The sequence below is a fragment of the Lytechinus variegatus genome, chromosome 1 (genome assembly GCF_018143015.1).
Source record: "Lytechinus variegatus isolate NC3 chromosome 1, Lvar_3.0, whole genome shotgun sequence".
In the NCBI taxonomy this organism is placed as follows: domain Eukaryota; kingdom Metazoa; phylum Echinodermata; class Echinoidea; order Temnopleuroida; family Toxopneustidae; genus Lytechinus; species Lytechinus variegatus.
In genome coordinates, this window is record NC_054740.1 from 59,685,631 (window position 1) to 59,712,689 (window position 27,059).

General features: G+C 35.7%; 2 protein-coding genes across 6 annotated transcripts in view; one reads left to right on the plus strand and one right to left on the minus strand.

Moving 5' to 3' along the window:
• LOC121418448 (sodium-driven chloride bicarbonate exchanger-like) overlaps positions 1–1,648 on the plus strand; it is a 54,571-nt gene extending 52,923 nt beyond the window's left edge. For all 5 annotated transcript variants that reach the window (XM_041612352.1, XM_041612361.1, XM_041612336.1 and 2 more), the window contains one exon: positions 434–1,648. In XM_041612352.1, the coding sequence (XP_041468286.1) occupies positions 434–551 (118 nt within the window). In that variant the 3' untranslated portion in view covers positions 552–1,648. The remainder of the gene's footprint in view (positions 1–433) is intronic.
• Positions 1,649–7,279: 5,631 nt separating this feature from the next.
• On the minus strand, positions 7,280–26,711 carry LOC121418476 (ADP-ribosyl cyclase/cyclic ADP-ribose hydrolase 1-like). The gene is made up of 8 exons (XM_041612383.1): positions 26,249–26,711; positions 24,268–24,449; positions 23,872–24,004; positions 13,041–13,283; positions 11,458–11,534; positions 9,792–9,893; positions 8,303–8,395; positions 7,280–7,635 (listed from the first exon to the last, which is right to left on the minus strand). The coding sequence occupies exons 2-8, from the start codon at positions 24,429–24,431 to the stop codon at positions 7,479–7,481; spliced, it is 969 nt and encodes a 322-aa protein (XP_041468317.1). The 5' UTR covers positions 24,432–24,449; positions 26,249–26,711; the 3' UTR covers positions 7,280–7,478.
• Between the last annotated feature and the right edge of the window lie 348 nt (positions 26,712–27,059).

The window sequence follows — 27,059 nt, forward strand, 5'->3', positions numbered from 1 at the left end:
TATAACATAGAATACCATACTTAAATCTTGTTTGGTAATGTAGTATCTGACATAAAGTATTCAAGTTCTAGATGAAAAAAATTATTGCATTTCCTTTCCGGCATTGTACATGTAATGGGAAATCGAGTGCCTATAGAGTCTCGGATATCTCCATATTGTAGTATATCTTAAAATGCAATATTTATCATTTTGGCTTCAATAAGTTAACCATATGTAGACCCTACTGTATTTATATCTTGTAATATAAGTTCATTTACCAGAAGAAGTCGATCATATTTTATGAACGCCTATAAACCAAAATCAACGGCAAAAAGATTTTTTTAAGGTATAATAGAGGTTTTTATTGTGCATGATGTAGCGGCTGTATTAGGTTAAATAAGGCGAATTAAACTAATCATTTGTCTGCACCCTATGCTATCATATTTATTTACAGCCGTGCCGCGTCTAAAACAATCAAGGACGTAGAAGCAAACCCAGAAGAAGGAATCGAACTCCCAAGCGGTACCTCAAGTTTCGGCGTTCAGGCCGATATGGACGATACGCGTTTTTAAAAGAAAAGAACGCGAAAAGGCCGTCAATTTTATGACGTAACAATCAACCAAATTTCGGGTGATTTCAAGATGGTCTTTGAAACCGACCTACCGTTCCGACTGGTTCAATTTAATTTTACAATAAGATGGTAGAATCTAGGCCAATATGTTGGATATATTTGGTGTGATTGAGCCTTATGTTGCCCTACATGGTGACGTAATCAGAGGGTAGCATGTAGTTTACAGGTGATGTAAACAAGTTTAAATTTGCCACAATACTTCTTGTAACGCGTATATCTCGTCAAAACACTTGTGCGCATGTGCGTCATAGAAATTGCACCGAAATCTTCAGTTGGCCTATATAATGATGGAAATTCAAGAGGAGCTATAAAAATAAAGAGAAGGCTTATTGTTCGATTCTACCTTAGCAATCACTTGATGAGAATTCTCCAACATAGATTACAAATGTAAATATTACAAAAACATGTGATTATCTTCATACAGAATTTCTTGATTTTTATATATGGAGGGGGTGATATATGCATATAACCGTCTTCCAGATTTATAGATTAAATTCTTGAAATGTAGGATCACGTGTTTTGTGATTTTAAAATCTTGTAGATTTCACAAATTTCTAACAGTCTTCCGCGGTAAAAAGTATTCATTTTGTATTCATTTGCACGCGTGTGTGTGAAAATATATTCATCTCCTTTTAAAAATAGAAATACTGAAGAACCGAACAGAATTGGGAGAGGGTGTGTCTACTTCCATAATAAAATGCTAAGTATTTGACATGAAATTGGATTATGGTGTGTGCTTTGCCTTTGCGGATAATTCCGTAAAAAATGTAATTTCACATATTCAAAAATCACAAATCTAATGGTATTCATGATTTATGCTTAGCCAGCTATCAACTCAGAAAGAAATGTTAATGAATTCCTATGCATCTGTGCGTTTTTAAGTCTTTCTTCTGATCAGTCTTTCAAAGCAATCTTGAATAAATTTTCAAAGCAATTTCGAAATGAATTTTAGTAATGAACGCAATGATACATTTGTATATTTTATTCAATAATTACATAAATAAAAAATATTTTATTCAATAATCGTTTATCGTAAATGTGTAACTGAAAAAAATACCACGTCTTTCTGATTTTATTGATATTTTTAATCCTATGGATAACTGATTTCTCGATATTTTGATACTTATAAGATTAATCATCCAGAGTGATATTTGGATGATTACAACCAATGGTGAATATATATTTGCAATATTTTGAATAATCTGTGCTGCAATCTACCTAAATTGAATCATAAATTTGATTCAATGAATCGTGCACTTCAAAGCAGTTGTAATTCATTAGGTTGATAAATGCCGAATATTAAATTTGTACAAAGTGATATCGTAGTTTTCTTATTCACGATTGAAGGTTTTTAACTTATTGCTTTTGAAATTCTTAAAACTATCTGATTTGAATTATAGAAATCAGTAGCCTTTGGTATATTTCTGTCTCAAATTTATACCGAAAATCGTAATTTGTAAAAGTGAATTTGAATATTACACTGTATATTTCCCCCAAAAAATATATAATTTCTGCCTTTAACCTTTGTGTTATATTTACTTGTACGGTGTTACTTTCATCTATGAATGCGATGAATTCAAGCATTTGGTAGACATTATTATTGAACACGATCTAAATGATCAACTAGACTACTCGGTCCCCCAGGAGTATCATTTTAAAGTCATTCGAACTAACGAAAGCTTTTACTCCTTTTTATACACGTATATTGCAGTATATACACTTTGAGACATATACAAAATTATATAAATTTCAGTGGTATTCGTGGAATTTTAGAAATATGGTTGACCGCTGATTAGATGAAATCATATTTTGTTCTCTTGCGTCAACTTAAAGGTTATATATGTACATGTTTATGCAATCGTAATCTATGTTTTTCTATTACTATTTGAATGCTCAAAGATATCTTATTTTATGTGATGACTATGTTTCATCGCTCAGTGTATCCTGACTGTAACTAAATTGATGTTGGCATAGAAAGAGGTTAATGGACATGAAGAGATTTTACGTTTGCGAACAAAATGTTTGTATCATATAAGAGAGCAATTTATGGCATATTGAAAAAAGTGAAGGGGCATGGATGGGGAAGGAGTGGGGAGCAGGAGCTCGGGGGGGGGGGTCATTTGATTCGAATATCGAGAGTCCAAATGGGATTTAGTTTACACATCCTCGCATCTTCATATGCTATATTGTGACAGTTTATGCATGTTGAATTGTTGTAACATAATTTCAAAACTATACAAAAGTTACATTTCTATCTTGCAAGTGGGTTATTTTGGCTATGGAGTTTCGGAATAATAAGAAATACAATGAGTAATGGTTATGTTGGCGCTTATTATATCGTAAGCGGGCTTACAGTAAAAAAAAATAAGAGAACAAAACATAGTCTTCTTGTATTCATGTATTAGTGAGTCTTTATTTTTCCAGCAATTAAATAAGCATTGACAAACGATAATAGTTTTGAACGTGTATTGCATTTGAATTGATTTTTGGGGTCTGAGATGCGAATATGTAGACAGGCGTGTGATAAAAAAAAACGGAAAATAGTTCTGAGAGAGAGAGGGAGGGGGAGAGGAAAGATGAGATGTAGAGAGGGGGAGAGAGTGAGAAAGTGAGAAGTGGGAGAGAATAGAAAAGGGGGAGAGAGGGGGGGGGGCCGTTAGAGTGTGAGGATAGAGCAGATTAAAATCACTTTTATAAGAAAAATGTCGGGTGATCTTCTCGAACTAAATTATTTCGTTAACCTTGCATGCCACACTACTTTATAATTTTTTGCTTTCCTCTTTCTCACCCCTTTTATTCACCTCCCGCATCCCTCTATCCCCGACCATAAAAGCCCTTCTAACAATATTTTAAAATTTCTTACACACTTTCTCCATTCATTACATTTGCTTTTTGCTCCCAGGTGGGATGGGAAAATCGTCCCCCCCCCCCTCTCCACGCCTATAGTGCACGAAAAATGGAATCGTAAATTATTACTACATTTCAAAACTCTTCGAAACAATTGTGGATAAAATTATTTTTATTACAAATCTGAGATAATGCTGTGTACGAGGAAAGACAAACATTGAACGACGAAACACTATTTACAGAGACTTAATATCCATTAATTTACATCGCGATAACATGGATAATATCAACATGATCAATGGAGTGATAGTTCTATAAAATATTCGGGTAATTATATTACACATAGATTTTTGACTAGTTATCAAAAGGTTATAAAATAAACACGGGTACATTGTAGCCTTTTATTTTTAGGCCTACGTATACAAACAAGAGTAAAGAACTTTTCACAATTTCATGCATCAAAATTACAGAAAAGGATTGACCCCTGAAGAAAGGGCCAGAAATGTCTCAAAATATTTAAGGCCAGAGCTAACTGAAATGCATGCCTTATTTCATTGAGCATGGGATATACAGTGCGTCCCAGAAAAAACGAAACCGAGATTTAGCGATCATTTATCATAACTTAATCATAAGGAAAATAGACAAATGACCTACCAATTTAAAGCTTAAAATCTCCTCTTTCATCTGATATTACTTAGATTATTTTTCATTCACGCATGAGTGAGCAAATACAATTTGAAGAAAGGATATAAAAAACTCATTTAGCGGGGGGTATCTGGGTTTCAAAAAGAAAACCACATTTTTGAAAAGTTCAATATCTCCTATTTAATTTGATACCTAAATTACAGAAAATGGTCAAGAAATAACAAAGTTCTGGTCATTTGAAATAAGGCTTGAATTTCAATAATTTCATAAAATGAAGAGGTTCTCCAGGCTGGCTTTCAAACTCACTCAACACTCCGTTTTGTTGACGATCAGCCATGCATTAAATCTTTTGTTCACCATGCGAAAGCTTCTGTGGGAAACCGGTGAAAACACGTTTATCTCATGAAATTATGGAAATACAAGCCTTATTTCAAATGACCAGAACTTTTTTATTTCTTGACCATTTTATGTAATTGAGGTACCAAATTAAAGAGCAGATATTGAACTTTTCAGAAATGTGGTTTTCTTTTTGAAACCCAGATACCCCCGCCAAATGAGTTTTTGGTATCCTTTCTTCAAATTGTTTTTGCTCACTCATGCGTGAATAAGAAATAACCTTAGTAATATCAGATGAAAGAGGAGATTCTAAGCTTTAAATTGGTAGGTCATTTGTCTATTCTATTTATGATTAAGTTATGATAAATGATCGCTAAATCTCGGTTTCGTTTATTCTGGGACGCACTGTATAGAGGCTTTTGTGTTTAGGAGTTCTCGGGCGTAAATATATGTAACTATGTAAATTAGGTCCTTCCAATGAACATGCAGAAAAGAGCACTTGGGGAAGACGGTGTGGACGAGGACATGCGCTGGGCATGGGTTGACCTCAGCAGATTGATCAGATAAATTTCTTCCTAATTTCTGTAGTTTTGTATCATCAAAGTTATCAAGTTTGAGATCAGAAGAATCTGTTTGTACTTCTCTACATTGTATGAAAGTATCTTTAGATGTAATCCTGCTAGCACAATTGGTGAGTTGACTTAGGAGCTTTTTCAAATACCGTATTGGAAAGAAATGACGTGTATGTGAATGAAACTGATTTAAGATAAAGGATACTTTCTCATGATATAGTGAATGCATGGGTGGAGTAAGAAGCCAGTTCGGAGTTCCGTTCTGCGCATGATCAGAAGAAGGTCATTGGGACTATAAAGTGACAAGGTGATTTAATATCTAACGATGTAAGCACTATCGTCGATGTCTTTATTATTCTTTTGACTTGTGCTTTTCATTACATCCACACAAAAAACAAGAATACGTCCACTAACGACTGGTATTTCACCGTTGGCCAAGCACATTGTCATAACAACATGCTAGTGCATTCAAAGTAGAAATGCAACAAATACGGTCATATCATTGGTGTGCTATTCTAGTCACCTGGGTCCCGTTTCATGAAAATTCATTATAATATCAACAAATGCCCAATTTCTATAGAAAATTTACCATCAGCCAATCAGACTGAAGGATTTCAGTAGCTTTTAACTGGTATTGCTAATTTGTTATCATAACATTTTTTTATGAAACGGGCCCCAGGTCTATTCAATTTCCTCATCCTGCTATGCAAGGCATGCTTAGGAAATATCTTGCTTTGAAATCTACCTATCATAATGGAAGAAATTGCGTCTTTTTAGAAATATTAAAACGCACTTCTAGTATCAATGAGGTCAAAATATGACAGCATAATTAAAAGGTGGTTACAAGGCATGGCTGATATGAAGAATGTTTTCATGTACATAAACTTTGCACTTTACTTGTTCCCATGTGAACAGCCGCGCATGGATGAACCTGAGATCATTAATAAGGACTCGATGCATTTATTGAAAAATCTGTAATGTAAGCCTCCTCGTAGCGTTCTCGTAGCACCCTTATGAGTGCAGGCTAGAAAATTGACCAAACATTGTGTTTCGATATATACAGTCTTGTTAATGGTTATACTTGTCAATTCGAAGGTGCAGAGTCTCCAAATCTGAATGATGCCACTCACGTAACTTTGAGCATTTTCCATAAATGGGTATAATCCAAAAGAATGTAAAGATATAGTAATTTATCACCTCCATGGCAAAATGAATTTATATATCACGTTAGAAGTCAGACAGTATGTTTTACTCTTACATCACAATTGTAAGTATTTTGTAGTCGAGCACAGCCAAATTTTGTCATAATTATTTGTAGGACATACCCACTCAAACTGTTTACGATATAGTTAGGGACGTATGGCAGCCATTTGGAATGTCAAAATACAGCATTTGTCACATACATGATATAAGTCATGAAATATTTCGTTAGCAACCATGTTTTCAGATAGTTATACGCCACACATAAATCACAATTTTATGTACATTATTGTTTTCCTTTGTGAAAATCATATTTTGCCCAAATACATTGTACAGAATAGAGCATACAGTGGTGTATGGTAGCAATTTTGAATATCAAGTAAAAAGTTATTACAGCGTAAAGACAAAATGTATCAAAAGCTCTTTTGTAAATGGAATGTTACTCGATTTATCTTGAATTCATAGAACAAAATTACATTGAAATACATAGATTGAAAGATGTATATATGTATAAACCCTGTAACAAAAGAAAACAAAAAGACAAAATTATCGAAAATGTTTAGGTACTTCTCCTGATTATTCAACCTTTTAAAGTCGTACTTTAATAAAAAAATAATCAAAGTGATTTTCCCTGATCCACGCATTTATACACAGGTAGTTCCAAGTCTGGATTTGTGCTGTTATATGCTCTGATATTATGATTATTTTACTGTAGATTTCCAACCATCTTTTATTTCGGAACGCCGGAAGACTTCACTGTAATCACCGTAATTTACGCTACATAAGATTTCGTATTATCATTCTTATTAATTCATTTGATTTGAACGTTTTTCTCACATAGACAATCGAATCTGCGGAAGACATTGCTTCGCCCCTTTTTTGAGGTGGGTCCGAGTATCCCCCGATCCACAATCGAAAATTCATCATCCCCCTTTTGCACCAGTTAAGGAAAATGATATGTCATAAAGCGAATTAATTCTACCTCGGTCACGGCTTGCTCTACGGCGGCCGTACGGCGAGTCGAAAACAGCCGTTTTATTCATTTTATTCAAACCACCTATATGAAGCTATACAAAAAAACGTTAAAACGGCTGTTTTCGACTTGCCGTACGGCCGCCGTAGAGCAAATGTGACCAAGGTCAAAACAGATTATATCCCGTTATTTCCCATTCCTTCTGTTCTGATGTATTGCCTTCGTTACTGGGGGAAAATATTTACTATTTCAAGAGTTTCTCCCCCTCCCCTCCTCCTATATTTCTGAAGAAGATCTATGATCTTAGAGTCCAGTTGCTGAGTGATATAACAGAAGCGAATTGAAGCAGTATCACTACGAATGATACGGTTGCCACTGTTTTGCCTGCCCCATTGTATCGGTCGCAGTAAGGGCTATCGGGAAAACGAGCACATTGGAGCCACATCACCTCTCTGACAAATATGAAAAGTGAAGATATTACATCATTTTTACATACAGATACAGTGATAATACATGAGAACCCCCCCAAAAAAAACATACAAAAACCACCCCCCCAAAAAAAAAAAAGAAAGAAAGAAAGAAAACGAACGGGGTAAAATCCAGAAACAGTCGCGAGCAGCAAATTTACCTATTAAAATGAAAATTTGATTCTGTGAAAGATTTTAATAAAACATCCAGCAATGTCCAGAGAATAATCAAACATTTTACCCTCTTGGAACTTAGCAACATCAACCCCTCCCCAATTTGTACACCACGGCATACTAACTTATTATAATTTTACTCAAATGACGAAAACAATGATTGTACAAATAATGTACAATTATATTTGATGAACATATTGCATTATAGATTTGCATGGTATCGACGTTATTTGCGTCTATATTATTAGTTGTCCCAAAAAAAGCATGTCTTATTTCACTTAATTTAAGTTACGGAAAACAATGCGCAATAAAGGATTGACGATTTTTAAAATTCTAACACGCCTACATTATTTTGATTTCTATTTATACTGATAACCATACTTGTCGGGAGACGCATTTGTCGAATCTGATAATTACGAGAAAAGCGCAATACCCCCCCCAAAAAAGGTAATAACGATCATTTTTTTGTTTTACTTACGTTGGATCCTCCTCACAAGTAACATTGAAATTCATATTCATCAAGCGATTTCTTAAGTACAATACGCTTCCGTTTGTACAGGTTTCTCGATACCTTTGGTATAATAAAAGAAAAATTCATTAGAGATAATTGTGTAGATTCATCCTCGTTTTAACTAATAGTCCTACTTAAAATCTTAGAAACAACATCGAATAATGAGTTCAAACTATGTGCTTTTTGTAAAAAAAAAATTAACAGTCGTTCTTCCTTTCATTTAGGGATAAACAGTGGTGTGTGGTGAGCCAAATAGTTTTATTTCATTTCATATATTTATTTCCATTTCTGGTAAAAAAAAACATTCAAATACAATCAAATATTTACAAAAGAAAACATATGAATATAAATACCAAGAATATGGGGGAGCCAGCAGAGGCCATTGGCCTTTCAAAGGCTGGGCTCCAAAACCATATTGAAATATACATAATATAGAAAGAGAAAGGGGGGGGGGTACATTTATGTCTGAATCGTGATGGGTAAATTATATATTACTTAAGATTCCTTCATGAGATGCATTTTATACTTTCTTGAAAAAAGTTTGAGGGCGAGAACCTAAATATTACATTCATTTACTGTTCTTCATTTCTCACATTATTTATCTTGGTCATGAACTTTCTTTTTATAGGGAAAGGTGGCATGGCTCTAAGCCTCCCCTCCCCTACGCGCCAGTGGGGCTAAAAGGAATGTTTAACACAGGGGAGGATCCGTAATTTTTCCAAAGGACAAGCCTCCCCCCCAAAAAAAAAAATGGTTTGCACACCAAATCAAGGTCATTTCGTCCATGTAGAATTATTTGACAAGCAAAAAAAAGGGGGTCTTCACTTATGTATGACAGACATATTTACATTAAAAATACTGACTTTGCGGGCTCTCAAGGGGGGGGGGGCACGGGCCGGATGTGCCCCCCTGGTTAAACAGGATATTTTAGGTCAAGTTTATCCATTGTTAATTTTGAGAAAAATAACTCTTCATCCTTCTTAGCAAAAATGAATATTTCGCCTATAATATTTATCACCGTCTTTCGGAAACATTATACTTTTTTGAAAAACAGAAGTCTCATGGACACTTATATTGCTATTTTAGTGACTGCAGAAAGCTACAAAGAATATATTCTGAAAATTTCTAGTCAATTTCACTCGTGAGACGTTGGTTTCACCCCCCCCCCCAAAAAAAAAATCCAGTTATTATTTCTTTACTTATATATCCCGATCCAAAAATAGTCGCAAAATAATGGATATTAAAGCACGATTTTATTTCTCATCATCCACATCAGAATGATTCAAGAACATATGAAAGAGCCGAAATAATGGCCGGATGCCCTGTTTCGAGGGCGGGGGTGGTCAAATGTGAAGAGATACTTTGACTTTTATTCGAATATGTTTAGCCAGTAACCCCCGCAAACATAGGAGGGAACCAAGAAGATGGAAATGGTAATGATAACAGTTTTACTTACATTTCATTTGGAATCGGAAGAGTGAAATCTGGAATGAGATAGATGGCGACATTCGTGACAGCGTCCGGGTTTAGATTGGGTGATTCTATCCTGGCAAATACACTGATAAATGAGGCAAATTGAGAAAAAGTGTTGTGCTTATTAGTCTGAAGAATTGCATTGAAACTAATATCGACATACTCATCATCCTAAAGGATTTTTTTTATCACAAAAAAAAAATCCTGGATCTTTTGGGTTTGATTTGTCTGAGTTTTTACAACCAGTATAGAGAGAGAGGGGGGGGGGGGGGGAGATACAGACAGACAGAGAGGGCGGGTGTGGATTGTGGTGGATAGTTGTTTAGTTGTATAATTCTAGCAATATGGAACAACTAGTCGTTATATTAATTCATTGCTAATATTATCACACACTTTTGCGAAGCATTTCATGAACTTCAAAGTTCATATTAGGATAGCTCAAAAGTGAAGACGCGGGGGGGTCCATTATTGCCAATCCAAGGCCTCGCATGCAAATTATGTGCAAAGCTATTGGTTTGAGGACAAACAAAAAGTAACAAATGTCTTTGTTTTGTCAAAATAGCGGGATTTTTTTTCTATTGAATCGTCCGTAAACCATGCTTGGCGCGATGGTGAACCTTGTACTGTAATGCGACTTCCTCATAAAATTAATGTTAATCAAACGACTATTACCGTAGGCTAATGAAGCAAAAATTGTGAAGGGATGAATTTTGGACATGGACCATTATAACGTGGTGCATCATATTGGGACTTTGGCGAGTATGTGAGATGAACAAGCCGAGAAAATTGGAATTGAAAATCAAAGTGGAAGTCTACCCTAACAAAACTTTTGAGTAAAAAGATTAAAGTAAAACAAGCATAGTTTGTATGATTTTATCGAAATGGGATGTAAAATGAGATAATGTCATTCGCTGGTTTTCCACAAAATAAAATCATTTCAAGTAAATGAGAAAGTCGATCTCACGCATGCACTGTTTATTTTGTATTTTACTGTATGAATTATACGACATTCATCAACTCAGAATAGTTTACAATAATGGCGATAAATTATACATTAATCCCAACACCTAAATACAACCAATTATTATTATCAACATGGTGATAATTATGAGGAAGGATGGGACTCTGCACTGGATCTCTTTTTTTTATTTATAAAGGTCTCTATAGAACTCGTGTGTTAAAAACGGGATGTAGGCGAGGCCAATTTTGAGGACACGCTTTTTTGGGGGGCCACAGGCTTCATAGCCTCGTTCCAAAATCACGTGCCCCGCCCTCCCGCTGCGGGAAAATTGCTGGTCCTCCCGTGACTGCCGATCGGGATTCCTGCCCTAAACTCATTCCCTGTCATGGGCGGAAATCTGTCCCCAAAGATAGGGGGACCAGGGGCTTGAAACTTTGACAAGCAAAAAAAAATAAAAATAAAAACAGGTTATCACCAAAAAATTTTAAGGTCATTATAACCTACAACAATTTGACAAGCAAAAAAAGTTTTCATCCCGTTAATAAAAGGTTATTTAGTCCAAAATACATCTGATACTGTGTTCCCCCAAGTATTTTGGGTAGGGGGAACGCGTCCCACTGCCCCCCCCCCCCTTGGAATTTCCGTCATGCTCCCTGTTGAAACAAGAGTGGCCGATGCCCATTCATACCTGCCGTTGTTGAAAGCACCGCCTTCCCTTTGCGCATTCAGAGTTACATAAACATCACCAGCGGCCTGGTTTGCTAACTGTGATTAGAGAGGGAGAGAGAGAGAAAGAGGGGGGGGGGGGGAGGGAGAAACAATATCGAATTATTCATTTTTGTATGCACAATAGAGGAAAGTGTATATTTAATGAAGTACATTGGGATTCAATGTGCGAATCACTCCTCCCCTTGAGTGGGGCTCTTTTTTTAAAACCCTATATTTTCCCTGACAGACAGTATATAGTCCGCCTCTTGGTGGTGAGGAGCCCACATTTCACATGTCATTTCAACTGCCCAAACCGTCATTTAAAAATCCCAGACCCGCCGTGTTTAATCCTACATTAATGATTATTGTAACATGCTGTGACTGTTCAGTTCCGATTCCAAGCCCCTAAACCGGATAAAGTCCAAAACAACAATCCATTCAGGCGCAGCCCAAAATTGAATACCCCAAAATCATTTCCCGTGAATCAGGAACAACAGAGCACGTAGGTTAAAAATATCATAATCATAAACTTCAATGGTGGAACTGATATTTGTTCGAGCAAACGATGAATCAGAAATGGTTACAAAATAGGTTTCAATTCCATAGTTGTATAAATTAAATAAATTTGCACTGTAGTGTTGTGTGAAGGTGATTTCGTTTGCACATGGTTCTTTTAATTCTAGCTTTGAAATGATACCGCCGTGCTGGAGGAACCAACTGACAGACCCATGGGCGGAAATCCCAGGGGTGACAGGGGGGACGTGTCACTCCTACTCAAAATAGTAGGGGAGACACAATATCAAATGTCCCCCCTACTTTTTGGGGTCTTTGGTGATGCTAAGAAATATATAGATCAAAATGGGAATAAAAAGTGCTTTTTGCTTGTCAAATATATTTTCGTCGAAATGACCTTAAATTTTAGGAAATAGCTTTTTTTTGCTTGTCAAATTTTGCAGACCCTTGTCCCCCCTACCTTTTGGGAGAGATTTCCGCCCCTGGACAGACCTACCTCTGGTAAGGTGTACAAACTTTGATGCGCCCCCTACCCTACCACATGGTCTTGTGTACAACCCCCTCTTTTTTTTAACAAGTGCGCACCTAGTTACAAATAATGCGCAAAGCATGTCCATTTATTTGAATTCTGGATAAAAGAGCATATGTGTCGAGGCCGGGGATTGAACCCCGAACTTACCATGTGTAGCCTGGCGCCTTAAACCACTCGGCCACGGCACCTCCAACTTGGTGTGGAACCACCGACCAAGTCATAATTATTGTGTACAGATTTGGTGTGGTTCGAACCCCCTATCGCATAGTATTGTGTACGAATTTTAATGTCATGAATGTGGAACCCCGTAAGACATGGTATTGAGTACATATTTTGACGTGGAACCCCCTACCCCCTGGATTGCCGCCTGTTCGGACCCTAGCATTATGGAACGGTCACACAGGTGAAAAAAAACTCCAGACCGATATCTGTATTGCTACCACCATAGACATAATTCGTATTGGTCGGTCTTGGAGTCGCTTTCGTTGATGTGACTGTTTCGCTGCTTCGGAACTCACCATCTTAGATGCCTTGTCCCAGAAAGCCGCCTTGGTGTTGTTCGGACACGTCTCACTCCGCCATGTCGGACAGACGGTGAAGTTGAGGCCGGGTTCAGACTGTTCTTCATCCGTAGCACCACACCAGGACAGGTTACCAGCCATAAAGCCGGGGAAAGTTTCCTCAAGGACGGTGAAGGCTGTGGTCACCTGAGCGATGTCCTGAGGGATGTTCGCACCGGCCACACCTGACCAAAACATCGTCTAAGAACCAAACATCAGGAAAAAGAAGTTGTCATTGAATATGTTATAGTATGAAATAAAATGTACAGAAAATAATACTCTTGGAATGGTTCGTTCACATACATGAAAAAAGGGAGCTTTTGATTACGTGGCTTATCGGACATTTTATCCGATAGTTAGGCCTCTTATAGGAACTGTGCTTCTCAGCCAATAAAATTCAAGGAAAATTGACAGATCCGAAAAATTGTCGGACGAAAAATATAAACGAGACGCCCCCCAAAAAAACAAAATAGATTTTAGAACAATTCATGGGTGAGCCAAAAGGTGCCTTTTAGGCTTGAAAAGAAAAAGACCCGAACTAATTTAGGACCCAAATAAAATAATTGTTCACCGGTTGTTTTTAATTCATTTGTGACAAAAGGAATCGTCATTGATACGTGTTATTGATAAAAAATGAGTGACATAAAATAAAGGAAGAATTTTGCGTACAGATACACTGTTAGAAAATTTATCCTTTAACTAAAAGAAGTTCCTGCAGCAGAGTCTCGAGAACACCTGTAATCTTACCAGATTGCGTAATCTTACAGGAAATTGGTATTTGGTGTGTGTAATCTTACAAATTTCCTTAAATAAAACACTCTTTTCCCCTTTTTCTAACAGACCTGTTCTGTTAAATTGCAGAAAAATTCCTGTTTCATGAATTTAAAGAATGATTCTGGTATTGCTTTCTGCAAAATCTTCTTTTATTTTTCTGTAAAATCAGGTCTTTTTTAACAGTGTATGGAGTTAATTGACACAGGTTTGGTAACACAAAGATCGGCCATCAGACGCGAAATGGAGATAGGCAATCGTAATCAACAGAACTGACTATAAATCAATCAGATAGCTTCTTTCCTCTTTGTCTCAAACTCCTTTTCTACCGGGCCCTGGGATTAATTGTGCTCATCTTTCCAGGATAAACAACATAAAGTTGCCTTCAGTTGTCTTACTAATTTGGCATTTTAGTTTTTAGTTATTGTTAAGAAATGAATGGACAGTTGAAAAAAAGTAAGTCTTTGGATGGAAAAACGCAAACTTCATTTATTTTCCATATCCAACTTGTAATAGCATATCTGCCTACATCTTTTGCTAGATTATGCTATGGTCATAATTTTGTTACAAACCTTCGGGGAGAATGTGTCCGTGGGTGTTTTGGCAATGGATGAAGAAGGAAGGAAGAAGAAGGAATGAATTGGGGGAGGGGGAAAGAATGAGAGAGAGAGGGAGAGATGGGGGGGGGGTACAATACTACTGGAAGACAAAGTCATTGATAGTTACATACGATTAAATGGTACTCAAACACCCAAGCACTTAGCTGAAGCAGGAAATTTTCCCCGGTTGAATACCTTCCTTGGTTTAGGATAGTTTGAACAATAACATATGGAACATTTCCCATGCATAATGAAATGAATCGGCTCACGAGTGCCTCTTAATATAAACCCGTCATCGATGGTTAAGTGGCATCTTCAAGTACATGCTGGTTCGATTGCTTATATAAAATGTAGTAAGCAGCGTTTGCATGCAAGTGCAAACAGATGCTCGAATTCATTATGTATTTCTGCGCAAAAAATGGCACTTATATATACAAAACCCATGCCCGAATTTCAAAAGAATCAATGATATCGTCAATTCACATTCGTGGTATTACCACATTAAAAAAATAAATATGATAGAAAGAATCAAGAACCAGAAATTGTATTCTGTTATAATAAGAATCGATACGGTGATATCGAAATATAGCTCTACAGTGCGTATCAAAAAAAAGTTTACACTTTGAAAAAATCCTGTAAAATTATACATTTGTAATATCCTGAAGATTTTTCCACATTTTAACATTGGTACAGATCCATTTAAGCAAATGACGATATAACTATCGAAAAATATTTCCGCTTGAGTGAGCACCACTTACTTTTGAAAAGTTAGTGAAAAATGATTTGCGCAGAACTTTGAAATAGCTATGCGAATAAAAGTAAACCTTTATCATGAAGAACACGTAGAATTTAGCAAGTAAAATTTATCTGAAGATATCTTTGACCTCTTTTAACTTGTTTCTTTGCCCAATACACTTCGAAGAGTGCATTGCGCCCCGCCCCACTCCCCCACACACCAAGGCCATCAAGACGATATTTGATTTACACTGACCTGTGATTTACATAAGATGAATTAGGCTTGATTTTCATTTTGTTAATCTTTGTCAAGCTTGGAAAAGTGTGGAGAAACAAGTACTGAATGAAAAATTAAATGTCAACCCACTTTAGATCAGAAAAAACTTAGTGAAAAGGTGCTGGAGATGTCTGATGTAAACTTTTGTTTAGATTCAGTTATGTCCTCAGATCCAGCTGGCACAAAAAGGATAAAAGTTGTGCTTACTAAGTGCTGAAATTTCAATTTGGGTGGTAAATTTGATAAAAATGCCTGAATGTATCTGTTTTATCTTAACTGACTAAAAGTGCAAGGGAAATGAAGGAAAAATTTATCGCAGGGTAAGTTTGATTTCGTCCTTTCCCCTTGATACTGCGTGAAAACGAGCATTTCTGCGCAAACAGATTTCTGCGAGCTTTACAAAAATGGACAGTGCTCACTCAAGTGTAACATTCTGTCAAAACTTTTACTTTCATTGGATAGATGAGACCCAAAACCAAGATTATATGTGAAAAAATACCCACATGTTGTATATTTTTTAATTCCAAGAGCTTTTTCAAAGTGTAAAGTTTTTTTTGATACGCACTGTATAGGCATACTGGCCTAAGAATTCGTTCGACTGCTTCCAAGCAAGCAATGCAGTCTATGACATGCATTAATTAATGTATATGATACGAACAAATGAGTAGGGCTATAATGGCTATATCAAATCATAAAGGTATAGGAGAATTCGATTATCCTGTTGATTCTGTAAGTGGATATGGGACGCACCGCACATGTACCTTACAGATAATTTAATTCCGAATCTAATTCTTCCTTCCTGATACTTTGAGTATCCTTGTTCATGCTTCCTGTTCTTAACAGACTTTCAACCATGGAGGGAGAAAAAAACATGCTTTTACTCCGTTTAAGAACTATGTGTATCATGATCTAATTAGGCATTTGATATAGGCCTAATGAATATCTAATACTCAGTTACACCGGCGAAACAGACCCATGTCGAGTAAAGACACAACATCGGTCGGTTTGGAGTCGGTTTTGCTGGTGTGAGTGTAGCATTAAGCAGCGGTGTAAAAGAGAGAGAGAGAAAGGGAAAGAATGAGAGTTTGAGTTTGAGTTTATTTATTTACTTAACAACAATATCATTAACGATAACAATGTGTTAACATCACAGCACAAACGTAACTATTCTAGTATACAGATGCAATTGCTAACATTATAAAAGATAAAATGAGAATACAAACGATAAATCTGAATACATAAAATGTGACATGCATTTATAAACCTAAAACAAATGTTTTAACAATTTTTAAGATCCTAGTCACAGTTTCCAATATTGACGATTGAACAAAAAGATACGTATATGGTTGAATGTTGTTGTTAAGAAGGAACCAGAAGGTAGCCCAAGTGCTAGTGGAGACTGATTCCTTCAAATCTTTGATATTTTACATAAAAGAAATACGTGTGAACAGTGAATAATGCTTTAAATGTTGTTTGAAAAATCACCATGTTATTTAAAACATATAATTAGAATTAGAGATTTATATAGAATACTCTTTATTCTATTGAAATATTTCCTATTCTCTTGTCAGAATTAAATTAGAGGGTTGGTTGTATTTAGGTAAGCAAATAATTCCTTTCTGAAAGTGTTCCTTGTTCTCTTTTCCTTTATATAATTTGGTATACAATTCCAAATTTGTGATCCCATGAAAGTAATTGAAAACTGGCCCTGTGTGGTTCTGCATATTGGGAGATATAATTGATCAGCATCTTTACTCCTCGTAGCATATTTATGGTCTATAATCTGACAGTACTCAATTTGAGAGTGTGGTAACCTACCATGCAATAAATCATAGACGAATGTTGAAATAGAGAGGAAGTGAACTTTATATACATTCAAAATATTCAATGCTTTGAACAGGGGATCAGAGTGGGCACCTCTTGGGCTATAGGTTATAGCTCTCATTGCCATTTTTGGGGCCAGGAAAATACAATTTAAATTGGTCTTATAGGTGCTCCCCCACACCTCGATGCCATATGACAGGTGTGGTTGTACAAGTGCCTTATATAACAATAACAAAATGCTTCTTGGAACAAAGTGCCTGAGTCTGAACAAGATACCTACTTTTGAGCGGATTATTCTGTTTACAATTTTTATATGCGCGTCCCACGTGAGGTGCTTATCAATTTGCAGTCCAACAAAAGATACATCATTCACCTCAAAAAGTGTGGTCCCTGCTATATCAAGGGTACCTGTTACATTTACTAATCGCCTTTTGCTCTTAATTATCATATAATTAGATTTACTAAGATTTATTGTAACTTTGTTGGAATAGCACCATTGTTGCACCTTATTCAACTCCACATTTACTTCATTCATATTGATATCAGTCTCTCCAGCCTCAAAGGTGTGGAACAAATTTGAGTCATCTGCGAATAACCTGAAGTTAAAAAACGATGTTGAGTTTGGCAAATCATTTATATATATGAGAAAGAGAGTTGGACCAAGAACAGATCCCTGTGGAACACCACAAGAAATTTTCACGTGCGGAGACATGATGTCTTTGTATTTAACAAACTGAGACCTGTTGCTCAAATAATCCACAAACCATTGGAGCGCAATTCCACGTATTCCATAATGAGATAATTTTTTATAAGAATATCATGGTTTATGGTGTCAAATGCCTTTTGAAAATCAATAAAAACTCCTAACGTTATTTTCCCTCCATCTAATGATTTCAGGAGGGCATTACATAAATTGACAACTGATAATTTTGTATTATATTTCTTCCTGAAGCCATATTGGTGTTTTTGCAATACATTGTTACCTTCTAGAAATCTCATCAACCTATCATTAACGATTTTCTCAAATATTTTTGCCAATATAGGTAATACAGAAATAGGTCTATAATTTCCTGGAATCTCCTTTGATCCTTTTTTATGAATCGGTGTTACTTTAGCAATTTTTAATGCACTTGGGAATTTACCTTCTTGGAGAGATAAATTTAAAATATAACATAACGGAGCACCGATAATTCCTCTTGCATCTCTAATTAACCGACTTGGTATGTCATCATAACCACATGCCTTTTTCACATCTAGGGCTAGGAGGTGTTTCTCAATTTCAGCTTTCGTCACTGGCGTCCAAAAGAAAGATTTACATAATTTAGGTCCTAAATATGCCGTACAGTCAGTACCACTTAGAGGTATTTTGTTTCCCAGACTCGGCCCTATACCAGTAAAAAATTATTAAATTCAGAAGCAATTCCATAGTCATCTACTATCATTCTGTTCATACCGTTGTCATCAACCAGTAATTTATCTACATTGGAACTTTTTGCAGACTTATTTCGACCACACAATAACTCATTGATCGTCTGCCAAGTTTTCCGGGTATCTTTTTCATTTTCTGTAAAAAGAACACTATACTGCCTACCCATGACAGAAGGAAGTATGGGACATTACAGTGATTTCATTTTATGCAGCAAAACATGTTTTTTCAACAGCCCCAAGAAGTGTTTGAATTTGATCCAAAGCTGTTGTACCAGTTTTGTAGTAAGTCCGGTATACTATTTGACCACTTATGAATTTTGTGGTTGCCCGGCATATTTTACGAAAAAATGTCCCATACTTTTGTCCTGGGTTTCCTGAAGTTACTCCCACTCTTTAATCATGACAAAAGGAAGCAAATATTCAAAATGGGTCTTCTTTTTTGTGGGAAATGCTCAAACAGCAATATATCTTAACCCTAAAACAAAAGACAACAAAATTAACAAGTTTTTAAAATATCAATGGTAACTGTTGGTTACCCTCAATCATAAATATGTAAATATGTATTTTGAGTCCATGTTCATGGACACATGTATATATCGTGTATTTGATCTGCTGTGGTTCTCACTATTTTTCAAGCAGATAACTAAACAATAGTGTAATAATTGAAAATTCTTGATATAGAAAAAGGGGGTTGGTAGTTTAATAATTGCCATGGAAACGAGAGACGCCAATTTCCAAATCATAATGTATGATGAAGTCGATTGGTACTGCATAGTGCAAGTACCACATAGAACCGTCTTCATAGAATCCAGTATGATAGAGATTTTAAAATTATTTATATATTGATTGTATCAACCTATTATAATTAATATGCACTGCATACAAGTCATGGTTCGGGAAAAAGCTAAATAATCAAGCAATGCATAAAGTAGCATTGAACTCAAGCTCTGCTTCCTTCTGTCATGGGTTTTTCTTTGCAAACAAGACAGCTAAGCTCTTCATTACAAGTATCTAAAGATGACATGGTATTGTGTCTGTGCATTCAGGCTTCCTAATCTTGTTTGTTCAGGGGATAAGCTGAGATTGTAAGCCACCGTTAATTCGCTCTTGTCTCATACTCCCTTCTGTGGTGGGTTTAACTCTTGAAACTCAAGATACTTCCTTTTTAATATCTTAATAACTCATTAATTATGATATTAAGGGAGTTGCAATATGATGCAGGTTGTGCAACATGACTGTTACAATAGTTTGGGATGAAAAAGTGAATTTTGAAAAAATTGTCCCATACTCCCTTTTGTCATGGGCGGGCAGTATAATACTTGCGTTTTGCATTTTTTAAAATTGAGGTTAGGTTGTTCCTGTATCTTTTATATGTATTTCCAACTTGAGTGTCGAAATTTGATCTTTTATACTGAGAATAAAGTTTTCGTTTCCTCTTTATAGATTTCAATATACCTTTAGTAATCCATGGATTTTTGGCAGAGTGTTTCTTTTTATTAGATAATTGTGTCACCATCGGCGCATGCTTATCACATATTTTACTGAACAACTTTAAAAAAATGACATATGCTTTGTAAACATCTTTTTGTCTAGAAATAATATCCCATCTAACTTCTGCTAAATCTCTCTGAAACATGTCTTGATTATAATTCTTATAACTGCGAAAAGTGATTCCCTCATTTCCCATTTGTTTACCTTTAAAGTTGCTATGTTCAAAAACTACAAATATTGGAAAATGATCTGACAAATCTGTTTCTATTACACCTGCATGAGTCTTAAAAGTAGTAACATTTGTGTATATATGATCAATCAAGGAAGAAGTTAATCTTGTTACTCTGGTGGGAGTTGTAATAAGTTGTTTTAAACCAAAACATTGCAAAGTAGTTTTGAATTGTTCGATATTTTGATGATCATTTAAAAGTCAATATTAAAATCGCCAGTCAAAATGCACTTTACCTTATCAAGCTTTAAAGTTGACAGAACGTCAAGTAAGCTATTTTCAAATTCACTGATAACAGTGTTTGGTCTACGATATATTATGCCCACAATGAATCTTTTTGTCTTGGTGCTTATTTCAAGCCAAAGACTTTCTGAGTTTGCCACATCAAAATTAAGAACAACATATCTTAAAGATGAATTTATGTAAGCTCCAACTCCTCCTCCCCTCGTATTATCTGTTCTACACTTAACCTCAAGATTGTATCCAGCTAAGCCAAGTAATGCTTTGTTAGATACATTCCAGACCTCTGATAGAGCAATGATATCAAACTTTGAATCCAAATTATCATAAAGTAAGGATAATCCATCAAAGTTTTTCTGCAGTGATCTAATGTTAACATGAGTCATACTAAATGAATTTGCAATATGTCTTCCTAGGACATTATCAATTAAATCTGGGCTTAATGCGTAAGAAGAAACTTCAAAACTTGAGTCTTCAGATTCCATAAGTAAATAGTTTAAAGTGTCCCTGGCAACAACTGCATATTTAATTTACAATATGGAGCTTAAAATCTCTGAGAGAAATGTGAAATATGATCGGATATGTTAAAATCTATCATAAGAATTTGATTTTTGTAATAAAATATCGAATTTTGCTCTCGCTTGCTTTCCCCTCTCGCAACTTTTTATAAATTGTGCCCGATATGCCATATATGGCCCACTCAAAGTTTTGTGCTCATCACCCCCACTGGCCTTGAGTGACAAAGTCCTTCGCGATAAGAAATCGATTTGAAGAAAAGTGGTAAAATCAAACAAGAATTACTTTCGCAATATCATTTAAAAGTGGATGTAAAATACAAAAGTGCTACATTGCAAGAGAGATAAGTTAAAACCCCTCGTTGATGATGGTAACTTCTCATTATTCATTGTGCAAATACATCGAAATATTTACTGTTTTATATTAAAATGAAAATTGGTGTGTGGCACCTCGATGACCTTACATTTGGGCGATAACCTTTTATTTTGCTTGTCAAATTTTCCAGCCGCCCCCCTTACCTTTAGGGAGAGATTTCCGCCCTTGTTTAGATCGTCAGTGTGTTTTAAGAAGCCCTAGCACATTCCTCATGGAAAATTTATTTAATAGATCTCACATCAATCAACTGAAAAACTTGTAACATTCATATGAATAATCATAAAATACTTTTCACTAGTTTCTTCTAAGGCTGAAAAGAATATTCGAATTCCTACCAATTAAGGCCCATTAACCTGTATAGTAGACAGACAAATCCACGTACTACTTGTAGGTATGATTTGCAGTATACATGTCTTGCATTTTAACTCATGCTAAGCTTTTTCTTAACAGAGATGTAAATATGTACCCATATAAACCACATCTATGTTTTTTTTTTTATCTAACGTTGCATTCATATATGTCAGATATTCATTTTGTACTGTAAATAAGTTTAACCCTCACACCACCATGAAGTTGGTTAAAAATCCAGCGGGCCTGTGACAGAGAGATGCAGATATCATAGCATACTATATGCTTAAGTAATTGTTTATTGATTGATTATATAATGATCAACAACAGTGATATATATTTTTTTACCTTCTATAATCCCAGTGTAAAGCATGTGTTGAATGGAAAAGCCGTAGAAACAATCCATATCAAGACTCATAAAATATGCTTATTGATGACATTACGCCGGGCATGAACGACCAATTAACGAGATGGAGCCTGCGACGCTTTTTTGTATCAAGAATAGTATTTTTATATCAAAAATTCAACTGAATAAAATCCAATTCATAACTTCAAGGGAGAGAAAAGTCGTGATATCAATAATTGTATTATCAAGGGCGTGCCACACACCCGCGTCGCTTGAAAGCCCCGTACGTCGCTGACGGAAACTCGCTGTTAGCGTCAAAACCGTGGAATAAACTATCCACTTGCGCCAATTTTCATGAACGGAAGTATTCATTGCACAACTGAAATGATATTTGTTCCCCTCTCATTAACAACTTAATGGTAGGCCCATATTATATGCGTCAAGGGGAATTTTGATGTATGTTGTTTATTTGTACACTGTTAGAAAATGTAACCTTAAAATAAAAGAATTTCCTGCAGCAGAGTCTCGAGAACACCTACAACCTTACCAGATTGCGTAATCTTACATTACACTCTAAATTACAGGGATTTAAAATAAGTCCACATGGACTGTAGTTAGGGACCAATCGAAGTCCGGATTTAGTTTGAATCCATAAGATTCATTTTTAAATCTCGAAAGTTTTAAATTTAAATCATTTGAGATTTAAATTTAAGTCTTTAGGACTAAAACTAAATCCAGAAATCGACTGGTCCCTAACTACAGTCCAGCTGGACTTATTTTAAATCCCTGTAATTTAGAGTGTATATCATGTACAATTTCAGGAAATTGGTATTTGGTGTATGGAAACTTGCAAAGTTCCTTGAATAAAACGCACTTTTCCCCTTTTTTTAACAGACCTGTTCTGTTAAATTAAAAAAATCATGTTTTATGAATTTACAGAATGATTCTGTAATTGCTTTCTGGAAAATCTTATTTTTTTGTAAAATCAGTTTTTTTTTAATAGTGTAGGTATATTGTACTTTAATTCTTGAAACGCCATGGGCTCCGAAAAGTGGACCTATGTGGCATGATATGCAAGTATTATTATCATTATCGTCATTGTATTAATCATGTATTGTTCAATGAATTTGAGAAATAGACGTTTAATATTTCCAGTCCCTTTTTATGAGTTATCTGTATCTTATAACAGCTATAATGAATTCGATGAATTTCAGTCGAAATTTGAAACATCTAATTCATGATTTTCCATGACCAATTTGTTCTGAGCCAATAAGATCCAATGATTTCAGCAGCTTATAACAATTGTCATTGAAAAATCAATGAATATTTGTTTTATTAAACGCTTCCCTGGTTACGACGCTCATTGGACTCAATACAGATAATGACCCCCTTCTCCCAATTTCATGTCCGAAATAAGCATGATAAGTTTGTCTCTCGTTCAATTTTTTTCAGAATTATACGTACATTTTCATTTATTAGTGCTAAAACTGCAGGGCGCCTTTGGAAAGCGGTCTTGCATAACTGAGCAGGCCTACCCGGCAGTATCAAATAAAGGAAACCAATAAATAAATAAATTTGCGAACATTCGATTTGCAGTCGATATGACTTACCGTTCCATGTGCAGTAGTTGGAGGAACCATTTTGAGGAATTCATCGAACGCGTCGGGTGGGGTCACACAAGGATCTACATTGCGGACGCCTCCTAAGAACGAGTTCACTGCTTTAGCACAATTTACACGACGACTATATGAGAGTGAGGGAGATAGAGAGAGAGAGAGAGGGAGAAAGGGGGAAAAGAGGGAGGAAGGAAGGGAAAGAGGGAAAGAAAGGTAGAGAAAGAGGGACGGGATTAGAGGAAGGTGATGTCAGAGTGTCATAAACATATGAAAGTGAATATCCTATTCTACATTAAGTCAGCAAAACGAAGAACTAAAGCAATAAAAAAAAACAACAACATTGCTTTAACCATGTTAACAAATTTTCATAAGAAAAAGAGCAGGACTTACTAATATGGAAGACACGGCTCTCCCAAGAGGCATTTCCGGTATTCCTCGCATCTCCCGGTCAATACTTCCGTGATGTTCTGGGTGGTACCGGGTCCTTTGTTGCTATAGGCAACAGTTGCTGCCACCGCTGATGACAGATAAAACAAGATGGTGAAGATGTCCATTTTAACCCTTACTGGTTCCTGAAGTACAAAATATGCAACTTTTTATAAAGAAATCTGAAGAAGAACGTTGTTATGATCATTTACCACACAATTTTTAGAATATCATTCATAGAAAGTTATGTTTCATGATGTGATGCAATGGGTTTCTAAAACTACTACTACTACTACTACTACTACTACTACTACTACTACTACTACTACTACTACTACTGCTTTTGCTACTACTACTACTTTTGCTACTACTACTACTACTGCTGCTGCTGCTGCTACTACTACTTTTGCTACTACTTTTTGCTACTACTACTTTTGCTACTACTACTACTTTTGCTACTACTTCTACTACTATTTATATTAATAATCATGTGGACAGGTTAAATCTTAATATATTAATCATGACACTATTACATAGATACAAATTAAAGAATACATATTCATGCCATGATGTGATAAAGTCGTGCTGAGACAGAGTTCCAACATTTCATTTTTATGGTTGAGATGCCCAATAGCATTGAATTTGTAGTTATGCAAGATAATATTTCAATGTACTCCATCAAAGCTCTTCTTCATTTTCATCATCCCCATCATCACCCCCCTTCATCATCAGGCAACTTTCCACCATTACATATTCGTTCCATTTTCCTTTCATCTCATGAACATTATAACTATCATTATTATAATGACAGAAATCATTTATTTGCGTAATATTTGTTATATCTTTAATCACGAAATATTGGTTTTGATACAAAATTTATGTGAATACTGACATCGTTGCTATTGATTCTACTACTACTACTACTACTACTACTACTACTACTACTACTACTACTACTACTACTACTACTACTACTACTACTACTACCACTTCTACCACTACTACTACTACCACTACAGCTACCACTACTGCTGCTACTACTACTACTACTACTACTACTACTACTACTACTACTACTACTACTACTACTACTACTACTACTACTACTACTACTACTACTACTACTGCTACTACTATTACCATCCCTACTATTACCAGTGGTTCTAGTGGTCGAAGTAGTATAATAGGTCTAATATACTGTATCAGTGCTACTTTTAATAGGGCGAATCCAGCGTTGTTAAAATATGTGGGGGTTGAAATCGTCGACATTACAAGGGGTGGTCTTACTACTGAATTCAAATATTTTATACATATATATTTTTTTACAAATTTCATTAGTAACATCAATAGGCCTTAATGACATCACATTTTGAGCGCGAAGCGTGATCTATTTTTATATACTGACCTGAAAATGCCATTTTATGTTTTAATCCTAGTTTGTATTCATGAACATATCTAAGTACTTATCTAGGTAAACAAATAATGCGAGTCGAAATTGCGAGCTGATACTTTTTTATAATTATAAACTGATCTGAAAAGGGTAATTTCAAGTCGTTCTATTGTAAGCATAAATGTGATGAGAATGTTACGAAGAATGAGACTAAAGTTCAATCTTAGGGAACTTTTCTTGAATTAAACCTGCGACAAGCTATATCAATCAAACAATTGATATATAATTTAAGTATATACCAGGAAGTCTGCCCGGGAAGCCTGTAATTGAAACAGTATCATTTTCTACTTAAAGTGCAACCAATAGCCCCTCTTATGGAGACCCATGGTTTTTATGACGGTGGTTGAATAAATATAGCAAAAGATAAATGAGCTCACAATACCTCCTAATGATTAATAAATATCGCCCGAAGTTTGGAAACCCGCAGTCTGAGCAAAGGTCTATGCATGATCAGAGGATTACATTTTATAATATAGAGGTTGTGGTTGTACTTACAAAGTGAATAGAAGTGAAGACCCGACGATGTGAAACGGAACACTCACTCTAGCCTGAAAACTCCTGGGGTCAGTGTTCGAAGTCTCTTTTTGGACTGGCATCCACATTCAGCCTGGATTGCGAAGTTCACCTCACCCCGCCGATGTGACCGGTAACAAACCTGTGATTCCTCGATCGACGTGCACATGTATTTTATACGGATGTATATGTTTGCATGACCTGTGTTAAAAGTATAGAACAGTTGGGTGTTCATAACCACCGTAGCTTGCCTGGGTTTTTCCGAGTCCAAGGTTCATGAGTAATACTATTGGCTGATGAGGAGACACTCATATTTCACACATTTCACAATCTTATGCCAATGAGGAATATTGCGCCATCAAGTTCAAATCGCTCTACAACAACTTTCGTTGTGAAATGAAAAATGTATCGACAAGCAGTGCAAACAGTTTGCAAGTGTATAGGGTAGCTCGTAAATTATATAACATGATATAACCATTGATATAACCAACTCCTTGATATAACTACATCTGCTTATATTGTCATACCATGCAGAGACGAATAAATAAATAAATACATGAATAAATAAATAGATAAATAAACAAACAAATTAATGAATAGATAACTAAATAAATATAGCAATATATTATATATTACGTTTCAAGAGAGCGATAGGAAGAGAGGGGGGGGGTAAGGGAGAGAGAAGGGGTGGCAATGAGTGAGAGGCGCGAAGATACTGATATTAAACCAGAAAACTAGGCTATCCATTATGTTTCCGAACTATTTCGTGCGAGTGGTAGATGTTGATAATACC